Source organism: Glycine max, chromosome 18 (assembly GCF_000004515.6).
Source record: "Glycine max cultivar Williams 82 chromosome 18, Glycine_max_v4.0, whole genome shotgun sequence".
Taxonomy (NCBI): Eukaryota; Viridiplantae; Streptophyta; class Magnoliopsida; order Fabales; family Fabaceae; genus Glycine; species Glycine max.
The window spans coordinates 14,189,261-14,206,163 of NC_038254.2; the positions used below are offsets into that span (position 1 = coordinate 14,189,261).

Below are 16,903 nucleotides of genomic sequence, written 5' to 3' on the forward strand. Positions count from 1 at the left end.
TAGCCAACGTCGGCCTAAAAAGTCCTAGCAGGCGTTGACAAAAAAATCTACCCAATATCGGCTTAAAAATAACTTAGTCAATGACGACCAATATAACCTACTCGATGTCAGCCAAAAAACATCATTGGCCAATGTTGGCCGAAAAATCTCTAGTCGAAGTTGGCCAAAAAATAGTCCTGACCAATGTCGGACAAAAAACCCTACCCAACATCGGCTATAAAATAGTCTTGGCGGATGTTGGGTAAAAAATAGCTCTGACCGATGTCGATCGAAACAACTCTATGGATGTCGACTGTAAGAACCTAGTCGATGTTGACTAAAAATAGTTATGTCTGATGTCGGTCAAAAATACCTAGCTAGTGTTAGCAGAAAAAACCCTAGCCAACATCAACAAAAAAACCTAGCTAATGTGGTTAAGAAATAGTTCTAGCTGATGTCAGTCAGAAACCCCTAGTCGATGTCAGCAAAAAAAATCCTAATCGACGTCGGCTAAGAAAATCTAGTTGACATCAACTAAAACACCCTAGCTAACATTGGCTGAAAAATAACCCTAGCAGATATTAGCTAAAAAATAGCTTTGGCTGATGTTGGCTCGAAAAACCTAGTTGACATTGGCTGAAAAACCCTAGGATGTGTCTACTCAAAATTTAGTCATGACCGATGTCAATAGAAAAAAAATCTAGCTAACATTGGCCAAAAAAACCATTGGTCAACATCAACTGAAAAAACTAGATGACAACGGTAAAAAAAAATCCTTGGCAGACGTCAGCGCAAAAAATTCTCATGACTGACGTTAGTGAGAAAATAACCTTAACCAACATCATCTAAAAAAAATCTTAGCCGATATCAACAAAAGATAGCTTTGGTTGACATCATACAAAAAAAATTCTGACCGAAAAAACCTCGGCCAATGTCAGTGAAAAATAACTTATGTTGATGTCGGTCATAAAAACTTTGGTCACCCCATAATTGCGTGTTGAACGAGAAAGAGTTGCAAGTAAAAACGTGAGTTAGAGTGAACATTTCCAAAAAAAAAATTCAAATTATATATTTTTTGAGAGAATTTGAAATCTCACTATTTTAATTAATAAAAATATCAAAAATTAAATCTCTTTTCAAATATTATATCCAAACAAGTTATTTTATCATGAATCATTTTAAATTTTTAAAAAAATGAATTTTCGGATTAAATTGCTCCATCCAAACACATGCTTTGGCTTATCCCAAGACACACGGGTTAGGATTTCGTGCAACCGACTTATCCATGCATTTATACAGCTACACAAAACCTTTGCCGGCTCATAATTTATCTCAATAAATCAAACTACTTAAAGTATGCATTTGAAATTTTAATCGTTAGATTTTCATCTCACCATTACAGTACTGACTATGCTAAAAAAAAAACAATTGCACTGAATTGATTCCTACACGGTATGGCAATTTTGAATATAGGTATAGGTATATGTATTTTTTTGGTTATTTGTAATTTAAAAAAGAGAGAAAAGAAAGTAAAAAAATTGACAGAAACAAAGGGGGGGGGAGAAGTACATGGCTTTCGAGCAACAATTTTCGTAACAAACAGTGATTTCCCTGAAAGAAACGCAATGGCAATGGTTCTCTGAAAATGCAAGGTCAAAAGTATCACATATGGCTACGCCATGATTATTGCACCATTTTAGTATCCTCGTTGGTTACTCTTAGTCAGGTAGACCACAATGACACACTTGACTACCATCTCCAACTTCCTTCACTTATGATGTGTTCCTCAGCTTTAGTCTTTAGAGGTGTTGATACCCGAAACAGTTTCACTGGTAATCTCTAGGATTTTCATTGCTGTTTTCTCTGAGAATTACGCGTCCTCAACACACTGCTTGAATGAACTTGTCATGAATCATGATCCTCGAGTGCTTGAAGGAACGAACAGCACGGTTGTTTTGGCCAGTTTTTTATGACTTGGAACCATCACACAGGTTCGGCACCAAACTGGGACTTATGCAGAAGCTTTGGCCAAACATGAGGAGAGGTTTCAGGATGATGAGAAGGACAAGGTGCTTTAAAGGGAGAGAGGCTTTGTCTAAGGCTGCTAATATGGTTGGCTGGCATTTCCAACACAGGTATATCACTCCAACCCCTTTTAGCTCTTTTGGTTTAAATTCAAATCTCTTCTTTTATTCACATGTTAATATCCTATTCTCCATTTGGTTATTGTTAATTTGTGTGATCAGTTATGAATCTTATGATCCTAATGTTAAAATATAAAAAGGGTAACTTGTGTTATAAAGCTTCCGGACCCATATGGGCCTATTGTAGACTTTATTAAAATATAGGGCAGAACTTGGATACAATTGCAAGTGGTTTTTATGTTATTTTCTAATCAGAATTGAGTTTGACCTGGGTATCTTGTACTGATCTATGAGCACTCAAGCATTTGGGGAACCCGCCTGGAAAAGCTAAAACCCTCTACTGATCAAAACCTTGTGTGCTTTTCGAGATACCGACAACCAATTAATAAGCACCCAAACACTTGAGAAACCCATCCTTATAAATGGTTAAGGGGGGAGAATTAAGTACTAAAATACTCTACCGAGCATTAGGCACCCATAATACCCAAGTTCCTATCACGATCTTTCATGCAAATTATTAAAGTAAAACTCCAATTCTAATAAGAAAACAATACCAAAAACACCTAAAGAACTTAATCTAAGTTTTGTGCTAAATATAATATGGTTGAATATAGACTAAGAAAATGTGGAGAATAGAAACAATAATATGCACGTGATTAGTTTTGATTGATGTGAATGAGCTAAACTTGAATTAAAATATTAAATGCTTCAGTTTCATCACATGTTGCAGATCACAATCAGAATCCGAGTTTATTACAAAGATTGTTACAGAGGTATCTAAAAGGATCAATCTCAGTCTTTTACATGTTGCGGATTACCCAATTGGCGTTGAGTCTCCAGTGCTTGTGACATCTCTTCTAGGACACGGATTTGAAGAGGGAGTTAGCATGGTAGGCATTTATGGGGTTGGTGGAATAGGTAAATCAACAATTGCTTGTGCTGTGTATAACTTGATAGCTTTTCAGTTTGAAGGTTTGTGTTATCTTGCCAACATAAAAGAAAGTTCTAGTAATCATGATCTTGCACAACTGCAAGAAACGTTACTTGATGAAATACTTGGTGAGAAAGATATCAAAGTGGGAGATGTTAACAGAGGAATTCCAATAATAAAAAGAAGGCTCCACCGAAAGAAGGTCCTTTTGATTCTTGATGATGTTAACAAGCTGAAGCAGTTAAAGGTACTTGCAGGGGGACATGACTGGTTTGGCTCTGGCAGCAAGGTCATAATCACAACAAGAGACAAGCATTTGCTGAACACTCATGGGGTTGAAAAATCATACGAGGTTGAACAGTTAAATGATGAAAAGCTCTTGAATTGTTTAGATGGCATGCCTTAAAAAGTAACAAAATTGATCCAAGTTATGCAGATATTTCAAAACCGGCAATTTCTTATGCTCATGGCCTTCCATTGGCTTTGGAGGTAATAGGCTCTCATTTGTTTGGCAAAAGTTTACATGTATGGAAATCTACATTAGATAAATATGAAAAAGTTCTTCATAAAGAGATCCATGAAATACTTAAAGTTAGCTATGATAACTTGGAAGAGGATGAGAAGGGAATTTTTCTTGACATTGCTTGTTTCTTCAATTCTTATGAAATTTGTTATGACAAAGAAATGCTAAACTTACATGGTCTTCAAGTGGAAAATGGTATTCAAGTGTTGGCTGACAAATATCTCTTATGAAAATAGATGGCAATGGCTGTGTGAGAATGCATGACTTAGTTCAAGACATGGGCAGAGAAATTGTGAGGCAGGTATCAACATCTGAGCCTGGCGGACGCAGTAGATTGTGGTCTAACGAGGATATAGTTCATGTTTTGGAAGAAAATACGGTTATGTTATAAATATCTCCATGGTATTTTTCTCTCTAATCTCATTTTCAAATCTTTAGCAGAAAAGAACATTATGATATTGTAAATTTCTTCAAATATGTAGATAGACATGCATTCCAAAAATTTAATTCTATTTAAATTATGATTTGGAATTGAAAGGGAACTGCTGCAATTGAAGTCGTAGTCCTGGACTTGAGTAAAGACAAAGAAGAGCAGTGGAGTGGAAAAGCTTTCAAGCATATGAAAAACTTGAGAATTCTTATAATCAGAAATGCACACTTTTCTAGAGGCCCTCAAAATCTACCAAATAGTCTGAGAGTGCTGCACTGGAGTGGATATCCATCACCATAATTACCATCTAACTTTAATCCCAAGAATCTTGTTATACTCAGCCTGCCTGAAAGTTGCCTTAAATCATTCAAATCACTCAAGGCAAGTATTTTTTCAATTTTTTTTTTTTTTTTTTGCATTAAACACATTTTGTTGGCCTTGAACACTGATATTTATGACCAATTGAAAACTCATAATTTGAGGCACTGGCTTTTGTTTTGTAGGTGTTTGAGTCATTGAGCTTGCTAGATTTTGAAGGATGCAAGTTCTTAACTGAACTACCTAGCTTATTTGGAGTACCAAATTTGACAACATTGGGTCTTAATAAGCACTAATCTATATAGCATCCATAGTTCACTTGGATTTCTTAACAAACTTAAGTTAATTGAGTGCTCAAAGATGCACCCAGCTAGAAATGTTGCTACCATGAATCTACTTGACATCTCTAGAGACTCTAGATCTGAGTGGTTGCTCAGGTCTTAAGAAATTCCCAGAAGTACTGGGAACGATGGAGAATATAAGATAGGTTTACTTGGATCATACTAACATAGATGAACTGCCATTTTCAATTGGAAATTTTGTTGGGCTTCAACAATTGTTCTTTAGGGAATGTCCAAGGCTGAACCAGCTTCTAAGTACTATCCATATATTGCCACAACTTGGGATAGTTGCGGCTTATGGTTGTGGTTGTAGGGGTTATAGATGTGAATTATCTGAAGATAAAGAAAAAGTAGGCTTGTGGCTTGTGATTTAGAATTCATGTGTAGGGATTTGTATATGACAAGTAAATTCCCTCTATGCTGACAATATGGTCTTAGATTTCAAGTTCAGTGTACCTCTTAACAGCATTAACCAACTCAATTTTTTTTCCCTACAATCGATTCAATTCTTCATGTAATTAACTACATATATTTTACATAAAGGCGCAACACTTTTTTTTGTTACCTACGTTGCAAAATTACCTGTGAGTCCAACGAAAATGAAGGATATGTCACAGTATGCCTAACTATAACACATTGTGACAATCTACATACGATTGTAGTATTTTTGAGTATTTTAAAAGGCTTTTAACGTGCTGTTTTTAAACGTCGAACAATTTCCATTTCAAAGGGTTTTATGATGCAAATTTAATTGACTTAATTATTGTATTGAAATCTTTTTGATACTCCTTTAAAATAGATTAATTACATATAATTTTTTTAATTAATCATATTTATTATTTATTACCAAAAATAAAATTAACATGACGGTCGTCAGACCCATTTTCTATCAAGAAATGAGATGTTCTCCTTATTGTTTTTGCATCTTGAAAAAAACAAAAATCCCTATTATTTTATCCACTCTTTATTTGGATTCTTAGTTCTTCTCTTACTTGTTGATTCTAATATTTCAGTCAATTCAGAATGCATCAATTAAATCCTGGGGGATTTGGATTTTACGCAAATGAATCCTTGAAGACAGTGTGTCTAACACACGTCTCAGGTTATGTATTACTGAGTTCTACGAGTTGGAAAATGGATCGATGTTCGTGTTCATCAAAATTTATATGTTCGTGAGATCGTGGTTTATGATTTAGCCTAAATAGAACAACAGAATTAGCCACTGCCAAGTGCCGAAGCATAAGCCTCCTAATAACATCACTAATATGACATTTCTTTTTCCTATTCTTTGATGATGAGGCTCAACTATAGAGCACAAAACTGGAATAAAAATGTGTTAAGAAATAAGAATGCAATACTAAATAGTAACTACGTATCAAACTGCAAAATGTAGCATATACACCCTGAGGTTTAAGAATGTAAAACAATAAAAACAAGTGATAAAAATGCATAAAAAAAACATACCAAAAAAAGAGAGGTAAATGAACCTTGTAAAAATTTTACAATTATAAAATTCACACACTTAACTTTATATCACTTGACTCCATTTCAGTGCATTTAGTTACACGGTGAACCTTTGAGCATGCATATTTTACATGGAAATGTCAATGTGATACTAGGTCGCTTAGCAATCATGATGATAAGTAATCGGCTAAAATGCAATTTTGATTTTCTAATTTTACTCAAATTATAATTTTGATCTCACTATAAAAAAAAAATAAAGACGCTTGATCTCTTATATTTCAAAATCAAAGATTTTAGTTTAACTATCAATTTTAAAGCTTTGACCGATAATTAAAAAAAATGTTGACTGTTAAATTGTTGTCGTGATACTATAATATTGGAGTTTTTAATCACTAATTTAATTAGTTGAGCATTTATCTTAATAAAGAATTTAAGCAAAATTTGTTACTAGTTAAGAATCTAATTAAAAAAAATCCAATAGCAGTGTCAGATGGTGATTTAGCCGCCAACATTTTCTTATTAACGGTGAATGCCTTGAAATTGATAGTTGAACCAAGATCTTTGATTTTGAAAAGTAGATCAAAATTGTATTCTAGGCTAATTTAATTGATATTTTAATCAAGGGATTAATGTATTAAATTATAGTTAAATCATTTGAATAATATCTAAGTTGAATTGTTAACAAAAATAATTCTTAATCAAACTTTACTTATCTATTAGTTCCCCTAATAAATTGAACGGTTAAAATAAAAAAACATTTTTACAATAAGCCAATTAAGCAAAAATACATTTAGTAATTTAGTACTAAAGAAATTGTCAAATATCATTTCTAAGATTCAACCATAAGGCAACCAAATTTCAGAACTAAATAATTATGAAGTCACAACTAGTTTAATGTAATTATAAAAAGTTATTCTTTTTTGGAAAAGGAGGAGGGACACAAATCAAGATAGTTTCAAAAGTCTTTTGTACATAAAAAAAAGTATACAAATGATAACACCTTTATACATCTATTATAAGATTAATACCTAAAGTCAACTGTACAAATAATCAGCTAAAGTATATTTAATTCAGCCTAGATAATGATAAAATTTAAATGATTAGAATTCAAAAATCATAAGACTAGACTGTGATTTGAGTTAAGAATTGAGTGACACGAAAGGTAAAACTTCCTTTTTAGATACGTGATCGACCTTTTCTAATTTGCCAAGTCTTGTGGTTCACAACAAACCAAAGTTTATTAAACATCTACGTTGTTATTTATCATTTAACGAAATAGGGAGTGATTAAAGTTCCTTCCGACTTTTGGAACAATTCAATTGCAAGTGAATAAAAGGAAAAAAAAAAAAAAAGAAGTAATTATCAAGTTATTGTTGACCATCAACTTCAACCAATTATCCATTTAGCAATCTAGATGATTCAATGCAGTTCAGCAATTTTGGTGCCTAATGCAATACAATTATACAATCACCTATCGAGGTTCTCTTTAATAAAACTAGATGCTGTTGAATATTTCATTCATTCCCGGAAGTGACCCACGGCGCAACCAAAAACAAATTGTTCGTAATATATTACATCAATTAGAATACGAGAATTTCCTTGTATGATAATAATATGTACGAACAGCAGACGCCTACCTGTTTCTAAATATTATGAATTTTGAGGAACAAGTACTAAAAAAGTTGGATCACCCATCTATAAAGCTGCTGCTACAAAATTTCCAAGGCATATACATACACATGTACTTTCATAGTCATATTCTACCAACCGAACAAAGCAAAATAATGAGCCACACAGAAGATTGGCAGAAGTGGAACATGTAGATGATACAGCCTTCTCCCTTCTTTTTGCCATGAATAACACTAGAATTAAGTTTGAGCTAAAGATTTATCCCAATAAAAAATAATGCCCCAAAGAATAGAATGTATTATTCTTATGCCGTAACCTTTTCCATCACAAAGTGCCTGAAAATTTAGATAAAGACAGTAAACTAAACTGTGCAAGAGGCCAAAATTAAACAATCAAGAAATGAAGATGGTGCACTTACCAAGTTGAAGTTAAAACGGCTTTCATCTATTGTAACTGTCATTATTTGGGTCATTCCCAAAAGCACTGAAACCACTACCATGTGAATTACCAAAGGTGCTGCTTTGGTTTGACTTTCTGCCACCAAATGCACCAGATTGACCTGACCCAAAATTTCCAAAACCACCAGATTGACCTGACCCAAAATTTCCAAAACTACCAGATTGACCTGACCCAAAATTTCCAAAACCACCAGATTGACCTGAACTACCAAAACCACCAGATTGACCTGAACTACCAAAACCACCAGATTGACCTGACCCAAAATTTCCAAAACCACTAGATTGACCTGAACTACCAAAACCACTGGGCCGAGAATTTCCACCGGGGCGAGAATTTCCACCAAATTGAGGAGCTTGACCAGAACCAAAGCCATCATAACTAGATTGGCCAAATCCAGAGTTACCGTAACTCCCAGAACGACCAAATCCAGGACTGCGACCAAAACCTGTACCTCCAGATTGACGATCCCTCATAGAGCCAAATCGACCACCAGCCATGCCACTAAACATCTCTGCTGATCCACTTGGAGCATCAATCTTTGGTAGCTGATATACAAGAATAGGAAGAGTCAAAGAAACTCAAGGTGTCAAGAAAAAAAATTATAGCAGAAGGATTTGACCTTTCACATCTTAAGTAAAAGAGCATGTGAACACACGCAGAGTACAATTGTAATTTGTAACACCAAGTAAACATCGAGATCAAAAAATATTCACCAAGGCATTATCAGTTTGACAAAGACTCAATTTTGTGTTAATCCAATTTGGTAAAAATGAGAATTCATAACATAAGAACCCCTGCTGCTCCATTAGAAGTTGAGAATATGCTGGCTACAGCCTTCAAAGATGAGCATAAAGAACTTCAGCCTTTCTCAGATCATTTCCAGCGAACTCAGTTTAGAATTTTAGGTTTCAACTTTTAACATCTTACAACAAATACTTTCTGTTGACCTTATACCCTTCACCATCAAAGAACAACCTATAAGGCTATAACTAACAGGTTTAATACAAGATTTAACTTATATTTCAATATAATATACTACTTAACCCAACCTAGAACTATAGATGTATATGTATGCATCATGTGATTGAGCATGAAATTCATAGAATTTTGTGATAAGGAAATGTGTATTCTGCATTGCAGTAATATCATAGCCTAGTCCTTTACCAAAACTAAATGTACTATCCAAATGCCATCATATTTTAATCATTCAAGGTTTTTTAGTCTGAAATCTGCAGCTTCATCTCGTCCTACTTGGTGTTATGAGCCTCAAAGGCAAAGAAGACCCTAGACAGTTGAACATGGATTCAAATGTACATATATCATAACCCTTTGCACTCATCAAGATAACATCCTGCATAATCTACCCAAGTTTAATGAGTAGAACACCACACTTGCTGTATGTACGGACAGCAGTTTGCCAGCTGAACAAAGATATAGAAGAGTACTAGACTCGATGAAGAATTTCATCAACTTGAGTTTTATTGGCACCCAGCGATAGTGGAAAACCTTGGTCAAATTAAAGACTTCCTTCCTTGATTCAATCACTAACTAATAACAAAATAAGGATATTCACCACAAAGTTCCCTAATTTTGAGAGGCAGCACATTCAAATCCCCCTTCGGAGTGAACTGGATTGGATTTATGGCAAGAGAATAGGATAGCCACCTTTGAGTAGTAAGGGACTAGAATAATAATAATAATGAAGACAACATCCAGTAAGAAAGATAGAAGGATGGAAATGGAAAGGAAGCAAAGATCACCTCTGTAAATTTGCATCCAACATCACGCTCAATAGTCTGCACGGCCCTGAATTGGTCTTGTGTGAAAAAAAGAATGGCACTTCCTTTCTTCCCAGCACGGCCAGTTCGTCCAGATCGATGAACAAATATCTCTGATGAATTGGGAAGATCATAATGTATTACCTGTAAGAGGAAACCAAGTAAAAATTTACATACAAACAAATTGAATAACAGTGTATGTCAATGGGTTTGAAATGACAATATATTACACATAAAGGCATAAAAGATTAGAGTGAACAAGATACACACAAAAGCAGATAATGGTGAAAAGAATAATAAAACAGAAACAGATAATAGTGAACATTACCCCATAATTTTCCTTCATACTCAAAATTTAAGGAATTCCAAAATAGTATCCCAAACATATTCAAGCGCCCCCCTCCCCCACCAAAATCCTTCCAAACATTACAACACAGCACCCTAGTTTACAGTATCAAATATTCGAAGGACAGTAATAACAAAGGAGCAGAATCATCAAATAGAAAATAAGAGTTTTTCTTGAACCTTAATCAAGAAACAAGTAACAAAACAATATAACACAACTATTTCAAAAAGAAAGTGTAGCAAACCAGAACTCACAAGATCAACATTGGGAATATCAAGCCCACGTGAAGCAACATCAGTTGCCACTAAAACATTAAAATTGTTATTTCTGAAGCCAGCAAGAGTTCTTTCCCTCTGAGTTTGTGAAATATCTCCATGCAAGGCCTCACATCTAAGGCTTTTTGCCATGACATATGATAACCGATCAGCATCACGTTTCGTTTGAGTGAAAACAATACACTTTCCTCCATTCGCATGTTCCTACCAAAATATATACCATTAGGAAAGGCAATAGAAGCCTGTCCACAGACCAGGCAGACTAAATTGCAATCATTTTAGTAAAAACAACAACAACTAAAATAGCTTCTTATAAATAAATAGCAATGATAAGAAAACCACAAATATAGCTGATGCAAAAAAATAAAGAGAAAAGATTGTATCCGAATTCATACTGTTATCAGAGGTGCAAGAATTCCTGCTTTAGTGTACGAATCAGACACAATAGAGTACAACGAAATTCCATCAGCCAACTTCTGATCAGAATCTCCAACCTATGGCACCAATAAGCTCCTGATTAACTTATTACCAAATACCAATCAATATAAGGATACGGCACATTAATCTCAAGCATTCTTATTTACTCATGATTCCTTTTTTTTACAAGATTTCCTATTCATTCTTGCAAAGTAAATATCATAGAAAAATGTGTATATAACAAGTACAGTTCAGTTCTGTGTGCTAGATGTCAAGAGACAAGAAATCAATAGCATCCATCAGATTTACCTAAACACCAAACTAATATTGAATGAAGATCTCTTGCAGCAGCATAAATTCCAAAATTATATAGAATAATCAGAATCAGATGTTAAGAGTCACCATATAATGAATCACTTTTTAATTTTAATAACCATGTCCAGTAAAATAGTCATACATACATAAATGCAGAAAGCTACAATTTCTTTTGAAGATTGAGAACACACACATTGCCACCCACATATGCACACACATGATATATACATCTATATAGTATGTACAGTAAAATTGTTGCTGAAAAGTTACCCCAGCTAGCCTACAACTTTTGCTACAAGCTTCACTCTCTTCACTTTAATTTTGTTGACACAGGAGAGTCCACAATCCAACTACTGGAGTTCCGTACATGCATTTGTCTTGTCCCAGTAGCATTCAAGAGAATGTGAAGAGGCAACCAAATATGCCAGTTTCAGAAGCAGTTTTGAAGGAAATATAATATGAATAATTTGTGTTTGTAATTTTCAAGTAATCTCATGCCTCAATGTCACTTTTTTCAAGATTCTTTAGTATGCTCTCTGGTAAAAGACAAGATGATGTCATTATGTCAATCAAAAACTATTATTTAATGTGTTAAAATGTATCCAGAATAAATAACCACACCAGAATGGTTGTTCCTATACTATGTAAACTGCCTTAGTTCACCAATGAATTGATTTGTTTCGATTTTCCAAAAAATGTTTAGGAACTTTATTATATTTCCCTGTGTCTCTTGCACAAATCCCTAAGAACGTAAGAAGGGGAGATACTCTTTTAGTTCTGTATCTCAAAGGTACCGCTGGCCCAATATCCTTAGGATGGTGCGAACTTATTCATCCATATACCTGAGTTACTCATAGAATATATCCTACTCTTTGTATTTCATCACAATTGGACACTAAAAGTTTTAGCCCTTATCATGGGAATTTTCTGCACACTCTAAACTTTTACCTCAATTTTGGGAATCACTAAAATCTGAGTACTCCACAAGAAGATTTCATCAATTGAAATTTATTTACTGTTGGATCACAAATCTTAAGCTTTAGCAGATTGCATAATTCCAACAGAAATGACATTTGAAAACTGCAGTAGCCTTTTCCTGGAGCCTAAAACAGATTAGTGTGCTTACAAGATCAATGGTTAAGGGGTTGTTCAGGTAATTGCGGGTAATATTCTTTATCCAAGATGGCATTGTTGCTGAGAACATAAGAGTCTGACGATTTGGAGACAACCCTTCCAGGATCTTCTCCACAGCTTCTTGAAATCCTACTTGAAGCATCTGATCAGCTTCATCAAGAACAACAAACTTGACATCCTTTAAATTCAGTGCCCCCCTATTGAGAAGATCAATAATTCGACCAGGCGTGCCTACTGCAATATCTACGCCATAATTAAGCTGCCTCATTTGTTGCTGGATGGGCATACCCCCATAAAGACAGATTGTGGCCAAGTTAGGTGCAGCCTCATTGAATTCCTTCTCAACCTGCCGCGCAAGTTCTCTAGTTGGAGCCAAAACCAAAGCCAAAGGATTTCTTCCTTGTCTGCAACAATCAATAAAAAAAAATTGTTTAGTTAAAGACACAAATCAAGACTATATACTACCGGTTACCTAATCCTCCTTCAAGCAGAAAAATAAGACTACAGATTCAAGTAAGATGTAAGTGTAACTAATATAAAGTACCCATGCTTAGCATTAAACTGAGTGATCCTGTCCAAGATGGGTATCCCAAAAGCAAGAGTTTTCCCAGTTCCTGTTCTAGCTCGACCTATCATATCACGTCCTTGCATCGCAGGTTCTAGCACAGCTCTCTACAACAACAACAATAATTGAATATCTCAAGACTCATGACCAAAGATAATAATTTTTCTAAACAGCAGTTTTATATGGCATAAATTAGTTTTCCTGAAATTTCTGTGAACACAGACCTTTGCACTCTTTTACAAGCCCAAAATATTTAAAAAAAAAAAAGAAATATATATATATATATATATATATATATATATATCAACTAATTTCACCACAGCTTTCTAATAACAATGCAGTAGCTTACGCCCAAAATATAGCAACAAGTGTCTTTCATGAAATTTCTATGAACATACACATTTGCTTTCTTTTTCAACCAACCCGGGTGGCAATCTTCTGTTGGAGACTTCTTAGAAATAGGCTTCCTACCAAGGCTAACCTCCTAAGAAGAAGGGTCAGTATTCAGGAAGACACCTGTTCTTTATGTGGCTGTGTGCAAGAGGATGTGGGGCACTTGTTCTTCAACTGTAAAATGACAAATGTTCTGTGGTGGGAATCTATGAGATGGGTTCGGGTAGTTGGTCCCCTTTCCATTAACCCAATTCATCATTTATACCAATTCTGTGAGGGGTTTGGATCGAATGTGAATTATAGTTCAAGATGTGGGTGGTGGATAGCCTTAACCATTTCTATATGGCAGCATAGGAATCAATTGATTTTCCAAGGAAAACCTTTTGATCCCTATAAAGTCATGGATCATGCTATTTACTTAGCTTGGTCATGGTTAAAGGCTTATGATAAAGATTTCAGCATTAATTTCCATCACTGGTCTTCTAATATATCTACTTTTGTTGATTAGATGGGTTTGGGTCTGAATTTTTATGTTGAGTTTGTGTGGTGTTTTGGAGGGTAGCACTCTGGTGCCTTGTAATTCTGCTCTTTGGTACCTCTGGTACTGGTTTACCTATTAATGATATATATATATTTGCAGCCTTCCAAAAAAAAAAAAGAGTAAATAAAATAAATATCTGGACCAACTGGAAGTAAATCAAGTCATTTCAGTCCAGCTGTTTACGACCACTACTAAGAAAGAATAGCCCAAGCACAAAATATAGTGAGAATTGATTTTCAACTTATGGCAAGATTTCTACAAAGACAAACATATGCCTTCTCTTTCAACCAAACTATTTCAAATTCAAACAAAATTTAAATAAATAAAAAAACAAATTACCTGAATGTAAGTAAAATCATTTCACCATAAATAATAATAATAATAAATATAAATTTGAGTGTTCATTCTTAAACAAGAGCATGTTCAAAAGTTATTTTCTTTGACGTACCATATCAAATTAAAGATATTTGTTTCTTTTCTAAATTTGAATTTTCACACTACATATCAAAAAAATAGATACAGAAATTATATCTCTTCATTTAAATAATTTCCTCCTTAACATCAAAAGTCTTATCTCTATTTTTCGTTACATCTAATAAAATATTCATTATTAAAAATGAAAACACCTTCTGTTATGTTTTATTTCTTTTCAAGGAACTTAATTTGATTATTTCATTATTATTATGTAATAAAAATGATATTTTGTTTAACATAATATTTTTAAAAAATAATATATTCAAATTTAAAAATGTCCTTGCAATATACGAAAAAACTTTCAACTAGTAAACTGATTCCGTAAAATTTTCCGACAACCGGTTTCAAGTTACTTATCATTTCCCTTTACCAAAATAAACACGAAAATTCACCAAAAATAAAAGAGAAAGAAAATCAACATCAACCTCGCCACAACAATTAACAAAGCATAAAACCTAATAACAAAAAAGAAAGTCACAAATTTCCAACGAAAACTGAAGAACACAGCGAATATCAATAGACGTTACCTGAATGGGAAAGAGCTTCGCGATCCCTTTCCTGGCCAGAGCATCCACGATCTCCGGAGCGATCCCGAGCTTCGCGATCTCGAGTCCTTCGTCGCTGTTCGCGTTGCTAACTTCCTCGTAGTTGGAGTAATCGCGCTCGATGGCGAACTGCGCCGCTCGAGGAACCAGCGAAGCTCGGAAATTCAACGGTCCGGGATTCGCGTGAAAGGTCCGGGCTCCGTTGCCGGATACACCGTGCCTGTCGGCGGGGAACCTGCGAGGAAGCGGCTCGACGGAGGCGAGAGCGGCGAAGAAGCGGCGCGAGATTACGGAAGAGGATCTTCTGAGAATCACACTCGTCATGTTGTGGAGATTAATGAATAAGTTTGGGGTTTTCAGTTTTCGTCTGATCGACGAAGAGTTTGAGAATAAGAGTGTGATAAACCCTCGAATGCTTCGGAGAAGGGATTTTAGCTTTCAGGGTTTTAGGGGTCAATCCTGTGTGGACGAGTCTATTATTCACTTTGTAAATGTAATTTATAAATTATAATCCGATAAAAATGTACTTTACCGTAGGATAAATTAGTTGTTAATTTATCTTAAAAAGTATATTTACCATAATTTCTAAATAATTAACTTAAAAATTATATTTTATTATAAAAAATAGAGAAAAGAATTTTGATAATTATCTTACCGTAGGATTAAATTAAATGTACTTTATTATTCATTGTGCGTAACAGTTTGTTTATTTTTTTTAATAATTATCTAAATAATTAACAGTTTGTGTATGATAGATGAAAGCATTACATTATATTGTGTTAAGTCAAAATATAAAGTTTAGTTTGTCTAATTTAATATTGTTAAAGTAAATTATACTTCTTTTTTTATTACATTATTTTTCATGTTAAAATATACAATTTTGTTTATTTAACTTAAGAATATTAAACATGATTCTTTAAATGATTTAAAATATAATTTTTATTGAAGTTATTCTAAAATATTTTAAATTTGTTAAGTTACCATTTATTCACTGGATGCCCTAACAATGCTGCTACTATACACATCAACATTATTTTTCTTCATAAAGAGATACAACACAAAGTAAATGTTTTTAAAATGACAAAACGTCTAGTCAACTTTGTTGATAGTAATATATAAAAAGGCTAAAAATAATATCCAATAGGAAAAGGATTTATGATAGAAAAAATATTTGAAAAACAATTTAGTACAATATATTTTTGTAAAAAAATACAAATATTTTAATATAAATAGTTTTTGAAAATAAATAATTTTTAATAGAAATTATTATATATTCTATAATAAAAATAAATAATTTAGTACAATTTATTAAGCTTGCAAACCAAATGCTCAACACTGCTAGAGGATAAACCTTCAGGTTGTTTCATATAAACCTCCCCCTCTAAATCACCATTAAGAAAATTTGTTTTCACATCCATTTGTTGCAACTCAAGGTCAAAATGAGCAACTAATGTCAAAATAATATGAAGAGAATATTTCTTAGATATAGGAGAAAAAGTCTCTATGTAATCAATTCCTTCTTTTTGAGTAAATCTCTTAGCAACGAGTCTTGTCTTGTATCTCTCAATATTTCCTAATGAATCCCTTTTGGTCTTAAAGACCCATTTTCATCCAATAGCCTTTGTCCCATTAGGCAACTATACATGGTTCCAAACTCCATTACTCTGCATGGAATTCATCTAATCCTTCATGGCATTATACCATAAATTTGAATTTTACGACTCATGGCTTGACCAAAAGTTTTGGGATCATTTTTAGTTTCAATATTATAGTCAGATTCTTGCAAATATACAATATAATCACTAGGAATAACTGATTTTCTTACTCTAGTAAACCTCCTTAATTCTGCATCAACATTTTCTTGTGGATCATGTTGTTCACCTGGTTGTTCATCATTTTCAA

The 16,903-nt window shown here is 33.8% G+C and overlaps 1 protein-coding gene and 1 pseudogene across 2 annotated transcripts; one reads left to right on the plus strand and one right to left on the minus strand.

The window, feature by feature from the left end:
* Positions 1–1,728: 1,728 nt before the first annotated feature.
* Positions 1,729–5,092, plus strand: LOC100802028 (disease resistance-like protein DSC1; annotated as a pseudogene).
* A 2,712-nt stretch (positions 5,093–7,804) lies between these two features.
* Positions 7,805–15,467, minus strand: LOC100802553 (DEAD-box ATP-dependent RNA helicase 53, mitochondrial). Of its 2 annotated transcripts, XM_006602221.4 has the most exons (9): positions 14,984–15,467; positions 13,028–13,155; positions 12,476–12,887; positions 11,013–11,111; positions 10,597–10,821; positions 9,979–10,140; positions 8,505–8,763; positions 8,178–8,444; positions 7,805–8,094 (listed from the first exon to the last, which is right to left on the minus strand). In XM_006602221.4, exons 1-8 carry the CDS (start codon positions 15,323–15,325, stop codon positions 8,200–8,202), a joined length of 1,872 nt encoding a protein of 623 aa, XP_006602284.1. In that variant the 5' UTR covers positions 15,326–15,467; the 3' UTR covers positions 7,805–8,094; positions 8,178–8,199. The 2 variants fall into 2 exon arrangements, with proteins under 2 accessions (XP_006602284.1, XP_003553167.1); XM_003553119.5 differs by having other exon boundaries at positions 8,178–8,763.
* Between the last annotated feature and the right edge of the window lie 1,436 nt (positions 15,468–16,903).

Bases quoted from the DNA above. Each gene is read 5' to 3' on its own strand.
- LOC100802553 (XM_003553119.5), bottom strand. From the start codon at position 15,325: ATGACGAGTGTGATTCTCAGAAGATCCTCTTCCGTAATCTCGCGCCGC. The intron at 10,141-10,596 runs GTGAGTTCTGGT...TTCCTCTTACAG, and splicing joins ATATTCCCAATGTTGATCTT to GTAATACATTATGATCTTCC. The intron at 8,764-9,978 runs GTGATCTTTGCT...CTTGTATATCAG, and splicing joins TTGGATGCAAATTTACAGAG to CTACCAAAGATTGATGCTCC.